Source organism: Dendrobates tinctorius, unplaced genomic scaffold, assembly GCF_039654945.1.
Source record: "Dendrobates tinctorius isolate UK_male_01 unplaced genomic scaffold, ASM3965494v1 ptg000231l, whole genome shotgun sequence".
Lineage (NCBI taxonomy): Eukaryota > Metazoa > Chordata > Amphibia > Anura > Dendrobatidae > Dendrobates > Dendrobates tinctorius.
The window spans coordinates 4,864,402-4,880,101 of record NW_027361898.1 but is presented as its reverse complement, the minus strand read 5'-3'; the positions used below and the strand labels follow the sequence as shown (position 1 = coordinate 4,880,101).

Sequence of the window (15,700 nt, the reverse complement as noted above, 5' to 3'; positions counted from 1 at the left end):
ACTGGTCACGTCTTAGCGCAGTGGTTTTAATATTTACACTTCTTACAGATTGGGCAGATTGCGGTAAGTGTGGGACCAGAAGCGGACGAAGGGCGAGCGTAGCCCCTGCTTAATGGACTTGTACGTTATGTCCTTATCAATCTCCAGGTACTGGCCGGAGTGAGTGTTGTAGGGGACCCATGAGGTGGGCACTTTGGATGGTCCCTGGTTGGGGTCCCTGTGTGATCAAATACAGTAGGAGGTGATTAATACAGACACTGAGATGAGACAACGCAGGCAATAATAGAAGGTGACACTGCTTACCCTGTGGCTGCAAAGTTGGTCCAGTAAGCGATCATTGCAGCTGATACGTCCCGGTCCTGAGGTCTGTAAGCAGCAACATTTTTGAATGGGTTTCCGAAGACATACTGAAGGTCATCAGCGTGGTCAGCACCTACCCAGCTCGGATAGATGGGCATACGGCTCGGGTGGGAGAACAGATAGCTGTACGTCTTACCAGTTCTGCAAAGGAAGAAATGGACACAAGTGACAACTGTGCACGTCTACACCCCCGTATTACATGGTACAGATATAATACATTATCATCCCCCCAGGTAGGTGTACAATTTGTGATCAGGAGGCACCGTACACCGTACACCGAGCACCTGCTCCCCCATATAAAGTGAGACGGCAACAATGCACAAACCTCCCGGGCCTGGAGAAATCAGATCTTTGCCAAATATCAGTGAAACTACTACTCCCGAAATCACAGTTTAGAAAGGGTGGGAATTGTCCAGTCACACAGACTGCACTAAATACTCCCATATACTCGAGATTTAACATGATAAATCCTAAATAAATAATCTTTATTAATGAGAAATGATCACACAAAATGTCACCAAAATAATACCACAAATTTAAGTGACAACGAGACTGTGACGTACCTGGCATTCATAGAATGATGAGCAAGGGCCTCCTGAGTGGGAACCAGGAAGATGTAATCAGTTTCTGCATCAATCACAGTCTTCTTCATGAGCTCTTGGCTGGGATTGGAGCCCCAGTTTGATGTGTAAAGATCAAAGGCCAAATCACTTCCCAATGTGCCCTTAGGGAGGGTGAGATCCTGCACCAACTTCTGAACCTCCTCCCTACAGAGTGAAGTAATCATTAAAAGTATTTCCGCCTATATACAATAAAAAATACTATAATACTGTCCCCTATGTACAGGAATATAACTACTATATTACTGTCCCTATACACAAGAATATAACTACTATAATACAGCCCCTATGTACAAGAATATACTATAATACTGCTCCCTATGTACAAGAATATAACTACTATAATACTGCCCACTATGTACAAGAATATAACTACTAAAATACTGCTCCCTATGTACAAGAATATAACTACTATAATACTGCCCACTATGTACAAGAATATAACTACTATAATACTGCTCCCTATGTACAAGAATATAACTACTATAATACTGCCCACTATGTACAAGAATATAACTACTATAATACTGCTCCCTATGTACAAGAATATAACTACTATAATACTGCCCCTATGTACAAGAATATAACTACTATAATACTGCCCACTATGTACAAGAATATAACTACTATAATACTGCTCCCTATGTACAAGAATATAACTACTATAATACTGCCCCTATGTACAAGAATATAACTACTATAATACTGCTCCCTATGTACAAGAATATAACTACTATAATACTGCTCCCTATGTACAAGAATATAACTACTATAATACTGCCCCTATGTACAGGAATATAACTACTATAATACTGCTCCCTATGTACAAGAATATAACTACTATAATACTGCCCCTATGTACAGGAATATAACTACTATAATACTGCCCCCTATATACAAGAATATAATTAATACTGCTCCCTTTGTACAAGAATATAACTACTATAATACTGCCCACTATGTACAAGAATATAACTACTATAATACTGCCCCTATGTACAGGAATATAACTACTATAATACTGCCCCCTATGTACAAGAATATAACTACTATAATACTGCCCCCTATATACAAGAATATAACTACTATAATACTGCCCTATATACAAGAATATAACTACTATAATACTGCCCCTATGTACAAGAATATAACTACTATAATACTGCCCACTATGTACAAGAATATAACTACTATAATACTGCCCACTATGTACAAGAATATAACTACTATAATACTGCTCCCTATGTACAAGAATATAACTACTATAATACTGCCCCTATGTACAGGAATATAACTACTATAATACTGCCCCCTATATACAAGAATATAATTAATACTGCCCCCTATGAACAAGTATATAACTACTATAATACTGCCCTCTATGTACAAGAATATAACTACTATAATACTGCTCCTATGTACAAGAGTATAGCTACTATAATACTGCTCCTATGTACAAGAATATAACTACTATAATACTGCTCCTATGTACAAGAATATAACTACTATAATACTGCTCCTATGTACAAGAATATAACTATAATACTGCCCCCTATGTACAAGAACACAACTACTATAATACTGCCTCTATGTACAAGAATATGACTACTATAATACTGCGCCCTGTATACAAGAATATAACTACTATAATACTGCCCCTATGTACAAGAATATAACCACTATAATACTGCCCCTATGTACAAGAATATGACTACTATAATACTGCCCCCTGTATACAAGAATATAACTACTATCATACTGCTCCTATGTACAAGAATATAACTACTATAATACTGCTCCTATGTACAAGAATATACTATAATACTGCCCCTATGTACAAAAATATGACTACTATAATACTGCCCCCTGTATACAAGAATATAACTACTATCATACTGCTCCTATGTACAAGAATATAACTACTATAATACTGCTCCTATGAACATGAATATAACTACTATAATACTGCCCCCTATGAAGAATATAACTACAATAATACTGCCCCTATATACAAGAATATAACTACTATAATACTGCCCTATATACAAGAATATAACTACTATCATACTGCCCCTATGTACAAGAATATAACTACTATAATACTGCCCCCTATATACAAGAATATAACTACTATAATACTGCCCCTATGTACAAGAATATAACTACTATAATACTGCCCCCTATATACAAGAATATAACTACTATAATACTGCCCCCTATATACAAGAATATAACTACTATAATACTGCCCCTATGTACAAGAATATAACTACTATAATACTGCCCCTATATACAAGAATATAACTACTACAATACTGCCCCTATGTACAAGAATATAACTACTATCATACTGCCCCCTATACACAAGAATATAACTACTATCATACTGCCCCTTTTATACAAGAATATAACAACTATCATACTGCCCCTATGTACAAGAATATAACTGGCTGTGATGGTGTGATATGTTATGTGGATATCATTTTTTGTATATTCCTATTTTTCTATTTCAGTTATTTTCATAGTGTTTTTCTTAATACATTGTAAGTCTACAGCCTCACTGTATCTATGTCGTGATGACCCCCTGTAGTGCATTAATCCCTAAGGCCCTTTGTTCTCCTCTGGGAGGCCTGGAAACCGTCCCAACTTGTTTTGACTACCCCTGGACAAGGAAGGGGGTGGGGAGAACAGCAGCTGGACGGGTCAGTTCTGGTGTGGACAGGATCGTGTACAGACAGCACTTCAGAGAGAGAAGGACCCATTTTATCCTCTGGTGCTAGAGTTTTGGAATCTTGTTTCCCTGGACATTTTATCCTGTTACTGGACTGCATTCTTATTCTGGACTATCTTATCCTTTGTGTGGTGGACTGAATATGGACCTTTTCGTATTTTTGCCTGACTAAAGGTCTTGGAATTGTTCACTCTTCGCTTGCTCTGTTGATTGTGTGGTATCAGAGAAGGACCCCGTGACACTACTATAATACTGCCCCCATGTACAAAAATATAACTACTATAATACTGCCCCCTATATACAAGAATGTAACTACTATAATACTGCTCCTATGTACAAGAATATAACTACTACAATACTGCACCTATGTACAAGAATATAACTACTATAATACTGCCCCTATGTACAAGAATATAACTACTATAATACTGCTCCCTATATACAAGAATATAACTACTATAATACTGCCCCCTATGTACAAGAATATAACTGCTATCATACTGCCCCTATGTACAAGAATATAACTGCTATCATACTGCCCCTATGTACAAGAATATAACTACTATAATACTGCCCCTATGTACAAGAATATAACTATTATAATACTGCCCCCATGTACAAGAATATAACTACTATAATACTGCCCCTATGTACAAGAATATAACTACTATAATACTGCCCCTATGTACAAGAATATAACTATTATAATACTGCCCCCATGTACAAGAATATAACTACTATAATACTGCTCCTATGTACAAGACTATAATTACTATAATACTGCCCCCTATGTACAAGAATATAACTACTATAATACTGCCCCATGTAAAAGACTATAACTACTATAATACTGCCCCCACAGTATGTTATGGTTCTGCTTGACATGGACACTTACGCACTGATTTTTTTCAGAGGTTCGTTGATGACGGCAAGGTCCACTCCTGCAAACATGTGTGCGTCCATGTTGTTAACACCCGCTAGATAATCCACATCAGCCGCATTGGAGAAGAGATTGAGGGGATCATCAGGGATGAAATCTCCGTCGATGACCGGGGAGAACCCCAGGTAGTGCACCACCGCATCTATAGTACAGGAGAGGAAGGAAGTGATTAGGGCCGATGCTGCCAGGTTCTGGGTCTTTGATCTGTTCGCCACTTGGTAAATAGTTATGAAATATTGATGTTTTTTTGCAGTGAAATCTCACATTGAAGGTTTCCTAGGTCCAGCTTGTAGGCCAGGGTTACGGCGCGGGGGTCTGTTGCCCTCAAGCAGTTGGCGAGAGCAGCGGTGTCATCCACAGGACAGCCCAACTTTGAAGCCACCTGTAATACAAGGAGGAGGCACAGAAGTATTCCCGCAGCTGTTCATGGCTGTAAGGATATCCCTGCTGACAACCAAGAAATTCCTGGCATCTTACCTGCTTTGCCCACCTGAGAGGGTCCTGCTGAATAGCCCATGGGCTCAGGCCAACACCGCTTTGGCTGATCGCTCGCTTCACAAGACCAACGTTGTAAGGACTCAGAGTCTGGAACACAGAACGGGGGGATCACAAGGTCGTCTACTAATAATATAGTGTGATTGCTGTACCTGCTATCTGCAGTACCACCTCTCACCACACACTTTCCATAGACACAAATGCAACAGCGCCTCCAGCGCTTGTACAACTGACGTCACATTTGGGATACGTTTCCATGGACCGATTATTGGAAACGCTCTCATCCCATTAATCATCTTGTCTATCGAAACAAAATGCTCACAGCAAAACACTCATTCATTATGGGAGACAATTATTCAGCTTGTTCTCGGGAGCACATGATCTTTTATAAACGTACCGCTGAGAACAATGGTATAATAAAGTAACTTGGCACTCAACTGAATGATCCTTTATAAATGAAGTTTTTATTTGTGTGCAGTCCTACATTGGCCTTCGTCAGTCCGACTGCTATCACGGTGGAATGAACCAACGTATGTCCACGAGCAAAGTATTTTTAGTGAATACCTGCTTCAAAATATGGTGCAGGTGTATGGTGAGCTTCCAGCTATCCTTTCAGTGTGCTGTGCTGGTAAATCAATTGGAAATAATATGTTCCATAGGGCAAAAAAGGGGGGGGTTGTCACTGAATTGTTGAAGCATTTTGCCTGTGGGAGATGTCTGTATTGAGACCGGTAGCCAGAGGCCCATATGGGGCATGTATAAGCAGGTTGCAGGGCTGAACGAGGTAACCCCCCCCTTTTTTTGCCCTATGGAACATATTATTTCCAATTGATTTACCAGCACAGCACACTGAAAGGATAGCTGGAAGCTCACCATACACCTGCACCATATTTCGAAGCAGGTATTCACTAAAAATACTTTGCTCGTGGACATACGTTGGTTCATTCCACTGTGATAGCAGTCGGACTGACGAAGGCCAATGTAGGACTGCACACAAATAAAAACTTCATTTATAAAGGATCATTCAGTTGAGTGCCAAGTTACTTTATTATTTGCTTGGGTCTGGGTAACCTACTTGTGCACCTTGTGGTAGTGCCACGATATACTTGCCGAGGACAATGGTATCTTATGCGCAGAGAACCATTGTACTGTGAATGCTGGAGTGCGCTCGGCAGCTCTACAGAGGCTATTAACGGCCTTCATGTAGTTGATTGTGGTGGGCTACAGATCCTATAGCTACAAAAAAGGACGGCTGGGGGCAGTATATTCGTGCCATACTCTGTCACTTTCTATCAGTTTGCAAACTTTGATAATCCCTGTAAAAGCCTCACAAATGCTCCGGTTACCTGCAGGGAGACGCTGGCGCCCCCTGCTGACTCCCCGAAGATGGTGATGTTATCGGGGTTTCCTCCAAAGGCAGCGATGTTCCTCTTCACCCACGCGATAGCCATATGCTGATCCCACAGACCGTAGTTTCCTGGCAAAAGAGGAGAATGATCTATTATCACCACCAGACAGATGGGGGCGCCACAAACCATAGAAGTGATGCACTATTACGGAGATATGTCAGGGTGGTCCCTGGGACTGCTGCGGTCCCGCCCAGGGTGGTCTCATAGGTACTGAGGACCTGGCAGGAATTCCCTCTATAGGCCAAATCTCAGAATTTGGCAGGGCCATGGCCGTCTGGATGGAGGGAGCTGGTTGTGTGCTCAGGCTGTGCTCTTACCGGGGATATTGGCATCTCCGGTGCTGAGGAATCCCAGGGGTCCCAGGCGGTAGTTGAAGGTGACCACAATGGTGTTTCCACGGAGGGCCAGCTCCTCTCCGTCATACAAGTAATTGTTCAGGACGTTGGCACCATCTGCGGAGCCCATCAGGAAGGCGCCGCCGTAGATCCACACCATGACGGGCAGGTTGGTTGAAACTAAACAAGAGAATGAAAAGTGAGAGATGGCGCCTCCCTGTGGGCACTGACCCATCGCCCTGTGATAGACTAATGGACCACAGCGATAAGGGGGGGTAATATTTTTGCAATCCATGCAGTTTACCAGCTCCAATGATGATCTTTGTGCTCAGGAGTGGGGTGTGGCCCTTCTGTACATTACCTGTGGCCCCAACATAGAAGTCGTGACGGTACATTAATATTCACACCCCCAGCTGCCGTTACATCAATTCTCTGTAACACCGACCTGATTTGCCGGGCTGAGGGACCCAGATGTTCAGATACAGGCAGTCGGTGTCACCGCGGGTGTCCTTCTGGGATAGGGTGGTCTGCAGACAGCGAGACTTGAGGCTGGTGGCCTTCAGGGTACCTGGGGGAGAAAGCCATACAGTGCAGGGCCAATACACAACCAGGATTAGATATACCGTATCACACAGAATAGGATTAGATACACAGCAGAGCAGACAGTATCACACAGGATAGGATTAGATACACGGCTCAGCAGACAGTATCACACAGGATAGGATTAGATACACGGCTCAGCAGTCAGTATCACACAGGTTACGATTAGATACACGGCTCAGCAGTCAGTATCACACAGGATAGGATTAGATAAACGGCTCAGCAGACAGTATCACACAGGATAGGATTAGATACACGGCTCAGCAGTCAGTATCACACAGGATAGGATTAGATACACGGCTCAGCAGTCAGTATCACACAGGATAGGATTAGATACACAGCTCAGCAGACAGTATCACACAGGATAGGATTAGATACACAGCTCAGCAGTCAGTATCACACAGGATAGGATTAGATACACGGCTCAGCAGACAGTATCACACAGGATAGGATTAGATAGATACACAGCTCAGCAGTCAGTATCACACAGGATAGGATTAGATACACAGCTCAGCAGACAGTATCACACAGGATAGGATTAGATACACAGCTCAGCAGACAGTATCACACAGGATAGGATTAGATACACAGCTTGGCAGACAGTATCACACAGGATAGGATTAGATACACAGCAGAGCAGACAGTATCACACAGGATAGGATTAGATTCACAGATCACACAGGATAGGATTAGATACGCATGTCAGCAGACAGTATCACACACGATGGGGTAAGATACACAGCTCAGCAGACAGTATCATACAGGATAGGATTAGATACACAGCTCAGCAGACAGTATCACACACGATGGGTTTAGATACACAGCTCAGCAGACAGTATCATACAGGATAGGATTAGATACACTTGCTCAGCAGACAATATCACACAGGATAGGATTAGATACACGGCTCAGCAGACGGTATCACACAGGATAGGATTAGATACACGGCTCAGCAGACAGTATCACACAGGATAGGATTAGATACACAGCTCAGCAGACAGTATCACACAGGATAGGATTAGATACACAGCTCAGCAGATAGTATCACACACGATGGGTTTAGATACACAGCTCAGCAGACAGTATCACACAGGATAGGATTAGACACACAGCTCAGCAGACAGTATCACACACGATGGGTTTAGATACACAGCTCAGCAGACAGTATCATACAGGATAGGATTAGATACACTTGCTCAGCAGACAATATCACACAGGATAGGATTAGATACACGGCTCAGCAGACGGTATCACACAGGATAGGATTAGATACACGGCTCAGCAGACAGTATCACACAGGATAGGATTAGATACACAGCTCAGCAGACAGTATCACACAGGATAGGATTAGATACACAGCTCAGTAGTCAGTATCACACAGGATAGGATTAGATACACAGCTCAGCAGACAGTAATGACACTGAGCATATGCCTGTATCCTCATGATGCTGGTTGATGTACCCCCTTCTCCCCGGAAGACGTACCAGACCATCCTGGATGCTTTTCTGCTTTCTGAAGGATTTGGGGAGGAGCAGCAAAGGGAATTCCCTTGAAGATATCAATATAACTTGGAGAAATGATCCCGATCTTCTTATTGGTTCCTTCTACAAATCCTCCTTCAGTGTAGACCACCCCGAGCTGTAAGACAAGATACAGAGACCTCCGTGTATTGTGGAGAACATGACACCCTGCTGCCATCCTCCAGTGCAGTTACTGGGGGCATTACTGGAGCCTATGGGCAGTGCCGGGGGCAGGATTGGGGACATTGACTCAAATATAACAAATGATTAAGGGCTCCAGAGGTAGGAACACGTCCCCTTTAACAGTCAGCAGTTGGGGGGCACTAATTACACTCAGGTCTTTATCTTACCGATGTCGCATGAGCAGCCGCCAGGAATCCGGCCAACGCCAAGGTGAGCAGTATCCAGGGCGCCATCTCTGGACTGTGTCCCATCGGGAGCTGCTCCCACCCATATATACCCAGATCAGTGTGAGAATCAGCAGCTGACAGCAGCCGCTTATCTCCGCTCAGGGTCAGTCCTGCTTGTAAACACCATTAACTCCTAACCTGCTTTGCCCCTGTGGTTGCAGCAGGCGGGAAACACGACCTTACCTAGTGTTTAAAACGTATGTGCCCCAATGGAGGGGGTAGACATTATTGTACAGGTAATTAGGGTTGCTGTAAAAGAAAGGATTGCTGCCGGCAGCCAATGACAGAAACTGCGCCACACCTGTCCATAGGTTGTGCCCGGTACTGCAGGTGTCCTCTATTGAAGTGAATGAGACAGACCTGCAATACTACACACAACCTGTGGATAAGGGTGGCGTTATGTTTAGAAGGCAGCCATGTTTGTCTGATTCTGTACTACCCCTTTAAATTCAGTAATGCTGTAATATCTTCATTACATAATATATGAGGTGTGGAAAAAAAAAATAAAAAAAAATATATACATATATATATATATATATATATATATATATATATATATATATATATATATATATATATATATATATATATATACACACACACACATTGGCCGCTGAGCACTGCGGGGAGAGATACGTTATCGCGGAATGAAGGTTAGTTGCTATATACACAGCTGAGCATCCAGCATTCTGCAGCTGCTTCTCCTCCACCTCATGGGATATAACACATGGTGCTTCCCAAACACAGCCACCGCTGCTCTGATTTGTCATTATATATACAGGTGCTTCTGACTATATTAGAATATCATCAAAAAGTTAATTTATTTCAGTTCCTCAATACAAAAAGTGAAACTCATATATTATATAGAGTCTTTACATATAGAGTGATCTATTTCACGTGTTTATTTCTGTTAGTGTTGATGATTATGGCTTACAGCCAATGAAAACCCAAAAGTCATTATCTCAGTAAATTAGAATAAATAGCAAAAAACACCTGCAAAGGCTTCCTAAGTGTTTAAAGAGATCCCTTAGTCTGTTTCAGTAGCTCCACAATCATGGGGAAGACTGCTGACTTGACAGATGTCCAGAAGGCAGTCATTGACACACTCCACAAGGAGGGTAAGTCACAAAAGGTCATTGCTAAAGAAGCTGACTGTTCAGAGTGCTGGATCCAAGCATATTAATGGAAAGGTAAGGGGAAGGAAAAAGTGTGGTAGCAAAAGGTGAAAAGGTGCACAAGGAACCGGGATAACCGCAGCCTTGAAAGGATTGTTAAGAAAAGGCCATTCACAAATCTGGGGGAGATTCACAAGGAGCGGACTGCTGCTGGAGTCATTGCTTCAAGAGCCACCACACACAGACGTATCCAGGACATGGGCTACAAGTGTCGCATTCCTTGTGTCAAGCCCCTCATGACCAATAGACAGCGCCAGAAGTGTCTTACCTGGGCCAAGGAGAAAAAGAACTGGACTGTTGCTCAGTGGTCCAAGGTGTTGGTTTCAGATGAAAGTAAATTTTGCATTTCATTAGGAAATCAAGGTCCCAGTGTCTGGAGGAAGAGTGGAGAGGCCACAATCCAAGCTGCTTGAGGTCTAGTGTGAAGTTTACACAGTGAGGGTTTGGGGAGCCATGTCATCTGCTAGTGTAGGTACAGTGCCTTGCGAAAGTATTCGGCCCCCTGGAACTTTTCAACCGTTTCCCACATATCATACGCCAAACAAAGATACCAAATGTAAATTTTTTGGGAAGAATCAACAACAAGTGGGACACAATTGTGAAGTTGAATTAAATTTATTGGTTATTTTAAATTTTTGTGGAAAGTCAAAAACTGAAAAGTGGGGCTTGCAATATTATTCGCCCGCTCTACTTTTTTTAATCAGATAGTTTTTATTGAGAATTTCAGAAATGACAGGCATGTACAACTAACAACATGTTGTCAAACATTCCCTTCCCTCACAACACCCCCCTTCCTTTGTCCGATGGCATATGGACTGGTACATAGCAAATAAACCCAATTCCATCACACAACCATATCATATGAGAAATGGCGAGTAACAACCGACAGGAGACCTCCTCCAGGGCCCACCCATTAATCCAGGAGATTCGAGGCAGCCAGGCTGGGAACCTTCAACCATCCCTCCCATATTTTCCCGAAAATATGCGGCACACCCCTCCTGAGGTACACAGACTTTTCCCTATATAATATTAGGTTCAGCCTATTAATGTATTCTTTTCTTGAGGGGATTCTGGCAGAAATCCAGTGATAAGCTATCAGCTTTCGAGCCACAAATAACATTCTGGCCACAGCAATTTTGAGGTATTGATCCCCTCCCACCTCATCAACATAACCCAAAACACAAATCGTGGGGTCCCTGGGAATATCCTGTCCCGTGACCAAATGTATAAGGCCAAGGACCACGATCCAGAATATTTGCAGGCAAGAGCATGTCCACATCATATGTAAAATGTCCGCATTGTCCATTGTGCACTTGGGGCACCTCGAATCCGACCGCAACCCTCTACTGAATAACCATTCGGGAGACCTGTATGCCCTATAAAGGATATATAGTTGAGACAGGCGGCCAGGCTCACTAAGAGATAATCTGGGAATCATCTGTAGAATCGAGTCCCACTGTTCCGCCGATATCTTACCCAGCTGTTGTTCCCACTTTGTCAGTGCGCCAATAGGATGCCTTGACAAGACCTGTCCAAGTAAGCCACCATACACCATTGAAATCAGTCCCCTGGTGGGCCCCTGCATACCTAGCCTATGGATAATGACGTCGTGGTGTATGGTTAAGTCAACTTTTTTGCCCTGCACCGTATACGCGTGACGCAGCTGCAAATATTGATAAAACATAGAACGTTGGAGGGGAAATTCCCGTCCCAATTGCGCGAAAGTTTTAAAAACCCCTCCCTCCACCAGCTGCGACACCCACCATATGCCAATCCGCCTCCAGTGAGCAAAGCCTCTGAGCGTTTTCATGCATGGCAAATGCTGACTGTCCCATATGGGGGAGTACTTTGTAAGACCGCGTATTCCTCTCAGCTGCCTCAGCTTATCCCATACCCTAACCATTAGAAGCACCGTAGGGAACCTGGATGTAAGGGATCGAAATCTACCCGACTCCAGGCTCGACACCAGTGATCCCCGCCCCACTAGGAATTGAAGGATCTTCTGACCTCCCACCAAATCCACCAACTCGCCCTCCATTCCTCCTGCTACATGCTGGCATTGGGAAGACAGAAAATAAAGCCATGGGTTGGGCAATGCAAGTCCCCCCTCATCTTTAGGTTTTTGCAGGTGTTCAAGTTTAATTCTCGCGCCTTGTTTCAGCCAGATGAGGTCTCTAAAAATCATATTAATTTTATGAAACCTGTTTTGGGGAAGCCAGACAGGGGAGTTATGAAGGACATATAAGAGTTGCGGCATAACTACCATCTTCAACAAATTCACTCTTCCCACAACAGAAAGGTGTAACTTTGCCCAGGCCTTAACCTTCTGTTTGATCCTGTCCAACAGCGGAACAAGATTTAGGCTCTCATAGTCTGTCAGCTTATTAGATATTCTTATGCCCAAATATTGGAGGGACGTTGCAACCGGCACACCTACCACACTGCAGGAGCTTGAGTCCAGTGGGAGGAGCGCAGACTTCTCCCAGTTAATAACCAGACCCGAAACCTCCCCAAATGCCCCAAGAAGTGTCATCGTGTTTTGCAATGATCTGTCCGCGTCCGCCAAAAATAACAACAGGTCATCTGCATATAATGCTACCTTCTCCTCATGTTCCCCATACCGGAATCCCTCTATGCCAGCATCCAGTCTTACCCTGGAGGCCAGTGGCTCCACCGCCAGAGCAAACAGCAGCGGGGATAAAGGGCATCCCTGCCTTGTTCCTCTATGAAGTGAAAAAGGATTAGACAACTGACCATTAGCCCTCAGCCGAGCACTCGGCTCCGAGTACAAGAGCTTGACCCAGCCAATAAAGCCCGGGCCAAAGCCCATACAGTGAAGCGTCGCCCATAAATAGTCCCACTCCACACTATCAAATGCCTTAGCGGCGTCTAGGGACAGAACCACCCTCTTCCCGGCATTATCAGCCCTCACCTGCATATTCAGATACAATCTCCTAATATTCATAGCCGTCGATTTGTTGGGCATAAACCCGGTCTGATCGGGGTGTATTAACACAGCTACTACCTTTGAGAGTCGAATGTCCAGGACCTTCGCTAAAAGTTTAATGTCTAACGTCAACAAGGAGATGGGCCTATACGACGCGGGCAGAGTTGGGTCCTTATCCTTTTTCAACAGCACGGCAATGACAGCTTCTCGCATAGACGGTGGAAGAACACCCCGTTCCAAACTATCATTAAACACTGTCAATAGAGCAGGAAGCAACACCGTTCTATACCGTTTGTATACCTCAGCTGGCAACCCATCTACCCCAGGTGCCTTACCATTGGACATGGTTCCCAGAGCCTCCTCCAACTCGTCCAGACTTAGAGGTCTATCTAGAAAGTGTCTATCCTCAGGAGTCAACCTTGGGAGATTGGCAGCCTCCAAAAAGGCAACAACATCCTCTGCCGGGGCCCTAGCATGTGAGGAATATAAGTCAGCATAAAAAGACTCCAGAATTTTTAAAATCCCCGGTGCGTCAGTAAGTAGTCGCCCATTCACATCCTGAAGACCCGCTATAGTCGCAGACCCTCTCTGTGCCGATGTCACGACAGAAAGCAAATGCCCCACACTTTCCGCACTCTCAAAATATTGAGTAGATTGAAACAACCGCTTTTGCGCCGCCGCCTCTAATGTCTGTTTGGTCACCTTCGACTGCGCCTCCCCCAATCGCTTCCGAGTGTCAGGCGTGCTCTGTATTGCAAGGGCCCTTTCCGCATCCTCCAGTTCCCTAAATACGAGTTGTGATTTTGCCCTGGAGGCGGTCTTTATTTTAGAAATCTCCCGTATGTACATTCCCCTTAAGTACGCCTTTAAGGCCTCCCAGACGATCCCACTAGAAGCCGAGCCTCTATTAAAACGAAGATATTCCTGGAACTCAGGGATAAAGCCGTCATTCTTATCGATTAGCTGCAGCCAAAATGGGTTGAGGCGCCAGAGAGGTCTATCATTCCTCCCGTTCCCGCCCCCCCCAAGCATGACTGGAACAGGTGAATGATCAAATACCGTTCGCGCCAAATATTTAACCTCTAAAGTTTTCCCCAGCATAAGATCATCACCCAGGGCCAGATCGATGCGAGACAGGGAGGAGTGCGTAGAGGAGAAGCACGAAAATTGACGAACACCAGGGTTACGGCATCTCCACAAGTCGGTCAAAGCTATCTCCCGCACAAGAACCCCAAATGGCGTAAGATTACCCCCCAGCCTCAGAGGCTCATGGCTACCCCTGTCCCAATGTGAATCCAGAATATTATTAAAATCTCCCACCACCATATGCGGAACCCCCGGAAAATCTCTCAGAATGGCAAGAACTTTATAAATAACTCTACTGCTATAAGGCGGAGGTATATATATAGATATCAACACCATTGGGGTGGAAAAGATTGTACAAGACAGAAGGACAAATTGCCCCTCCGTGTCCACCACCACCCGGTGACACTTAAATTGAGTCCTGGAGTGAATCAATATACTAACCCCCCTGGAGTATTGGGAATGAGTAGAGTGAAAGCCCGCCTGTACCCATCTCTTATCCAGGATTCCCAGCGTCTCCTGTGTGAGATGCGTCTCCTGCAAGCAAACAACCGCCGGCTTCTGGTCCGTTATAAAGGAGAATATGGCATGTCGCTTTACCGGCGACTTCAACCCCCTGATATTCCAACTAAGTATCTTAAAATCAGCCATTATCGTACCATAGCATATTGCCTATCATCGCCCCCCCAGTCGTGCCATAGCCGATATTGAAATGTACAAGTATGCCAAAGGACATTTTGAACCCAATCCCTCCCTCCTCCCCCCAAAAAACACCCTCCAACAATTCCTTGGGCTGAACCAAGGGTGCAACAAGTAAGGGTACTGTAGAACCCTTCCACCCCATTCAGCAGGCGCTTCAGTTCCTTTTCACTACCCGCATTTGACAGGATATAATCCCACAGCACTTTGCATTTTCCCTTATCCGTATTCAGACTAAGGCCCCATAAGGACCACAAATTCTTAAAAAAAAAACCAGCATATAACAGAATAATATAAGAATAAATAACAATATAACTTCTTTGGCAGTCCATTGCCTCAGGACCGCAGACTTCAACCGCAAGACTCCATAATAACC

At 44.0% G+C, this 15,700-nt stretch overlaps 1 protein-coding gene across 1 annotated transcript; it reads right to left on the bottom strand.

Moving 5' to 3' along the window:
* Positions 1 to 5: 5 nt before the first annotated feature.
* Positions 6 to 9,919, bottom strand: LOC141059847 (bile salt-activated lipase-like). The gene is made up of 11 exons (XM_073556017.1): positions 9,361 to 9,919; positions 8,975 to 9,128; positions 7,336 to 7,458; positions 6,873 to 7,070; positions 6,493 to 6,623; positions 5,129 to 5,236; positions 4,916 to 5,033; positions 4,607 to 4,793; positions 924 to 1,127; positions 304 to 501; positions 6 to 217 (listed from the first exon to the last, which is right to left on the bottom strand). Exons 1-11 carry the CDS (start codon positions 9,442 to 9,444, stop codon positions 43 to 45), a joined length of 1,680 nt encoding a protein of 559 aa, XP_073412118.1. The 5' UTR covers positions 9,445 to 9,919; the 3' UTR covers positions 6 to 42.
* Positions 9,920 to 15,700: the final 5,781 nt, after the last annotated feature.

What these genes read in the sequence shown, in the direction of transcription:
- LOC141059847 (XM_073556017.1), bottom strand. Translation starts at nt 9,444, where the DNA reads ATGGGACACAGTCCAGAGATGGCGCCCTGGATACTGCTCACCTTGGCG. An exon ending in CCCTCAGCCCGGCAAATCAG is followed by an intron (nt 7,071 to 7,335) that starts GTCGGTGTTACA and finishes TCTCTTGTTTAG; the next exon opens with TTTCAACCAACCTGCCCGTC. An exon ending in GCGCCAGCGTCTCCCTGCAG is followed by an intron (nt 5,237 to 6,492) that starts GTAACCGGAGCA and finishes TCTGTGTTCCAG; the next exon opens with ACTCTGAGTCCTTACAACGT.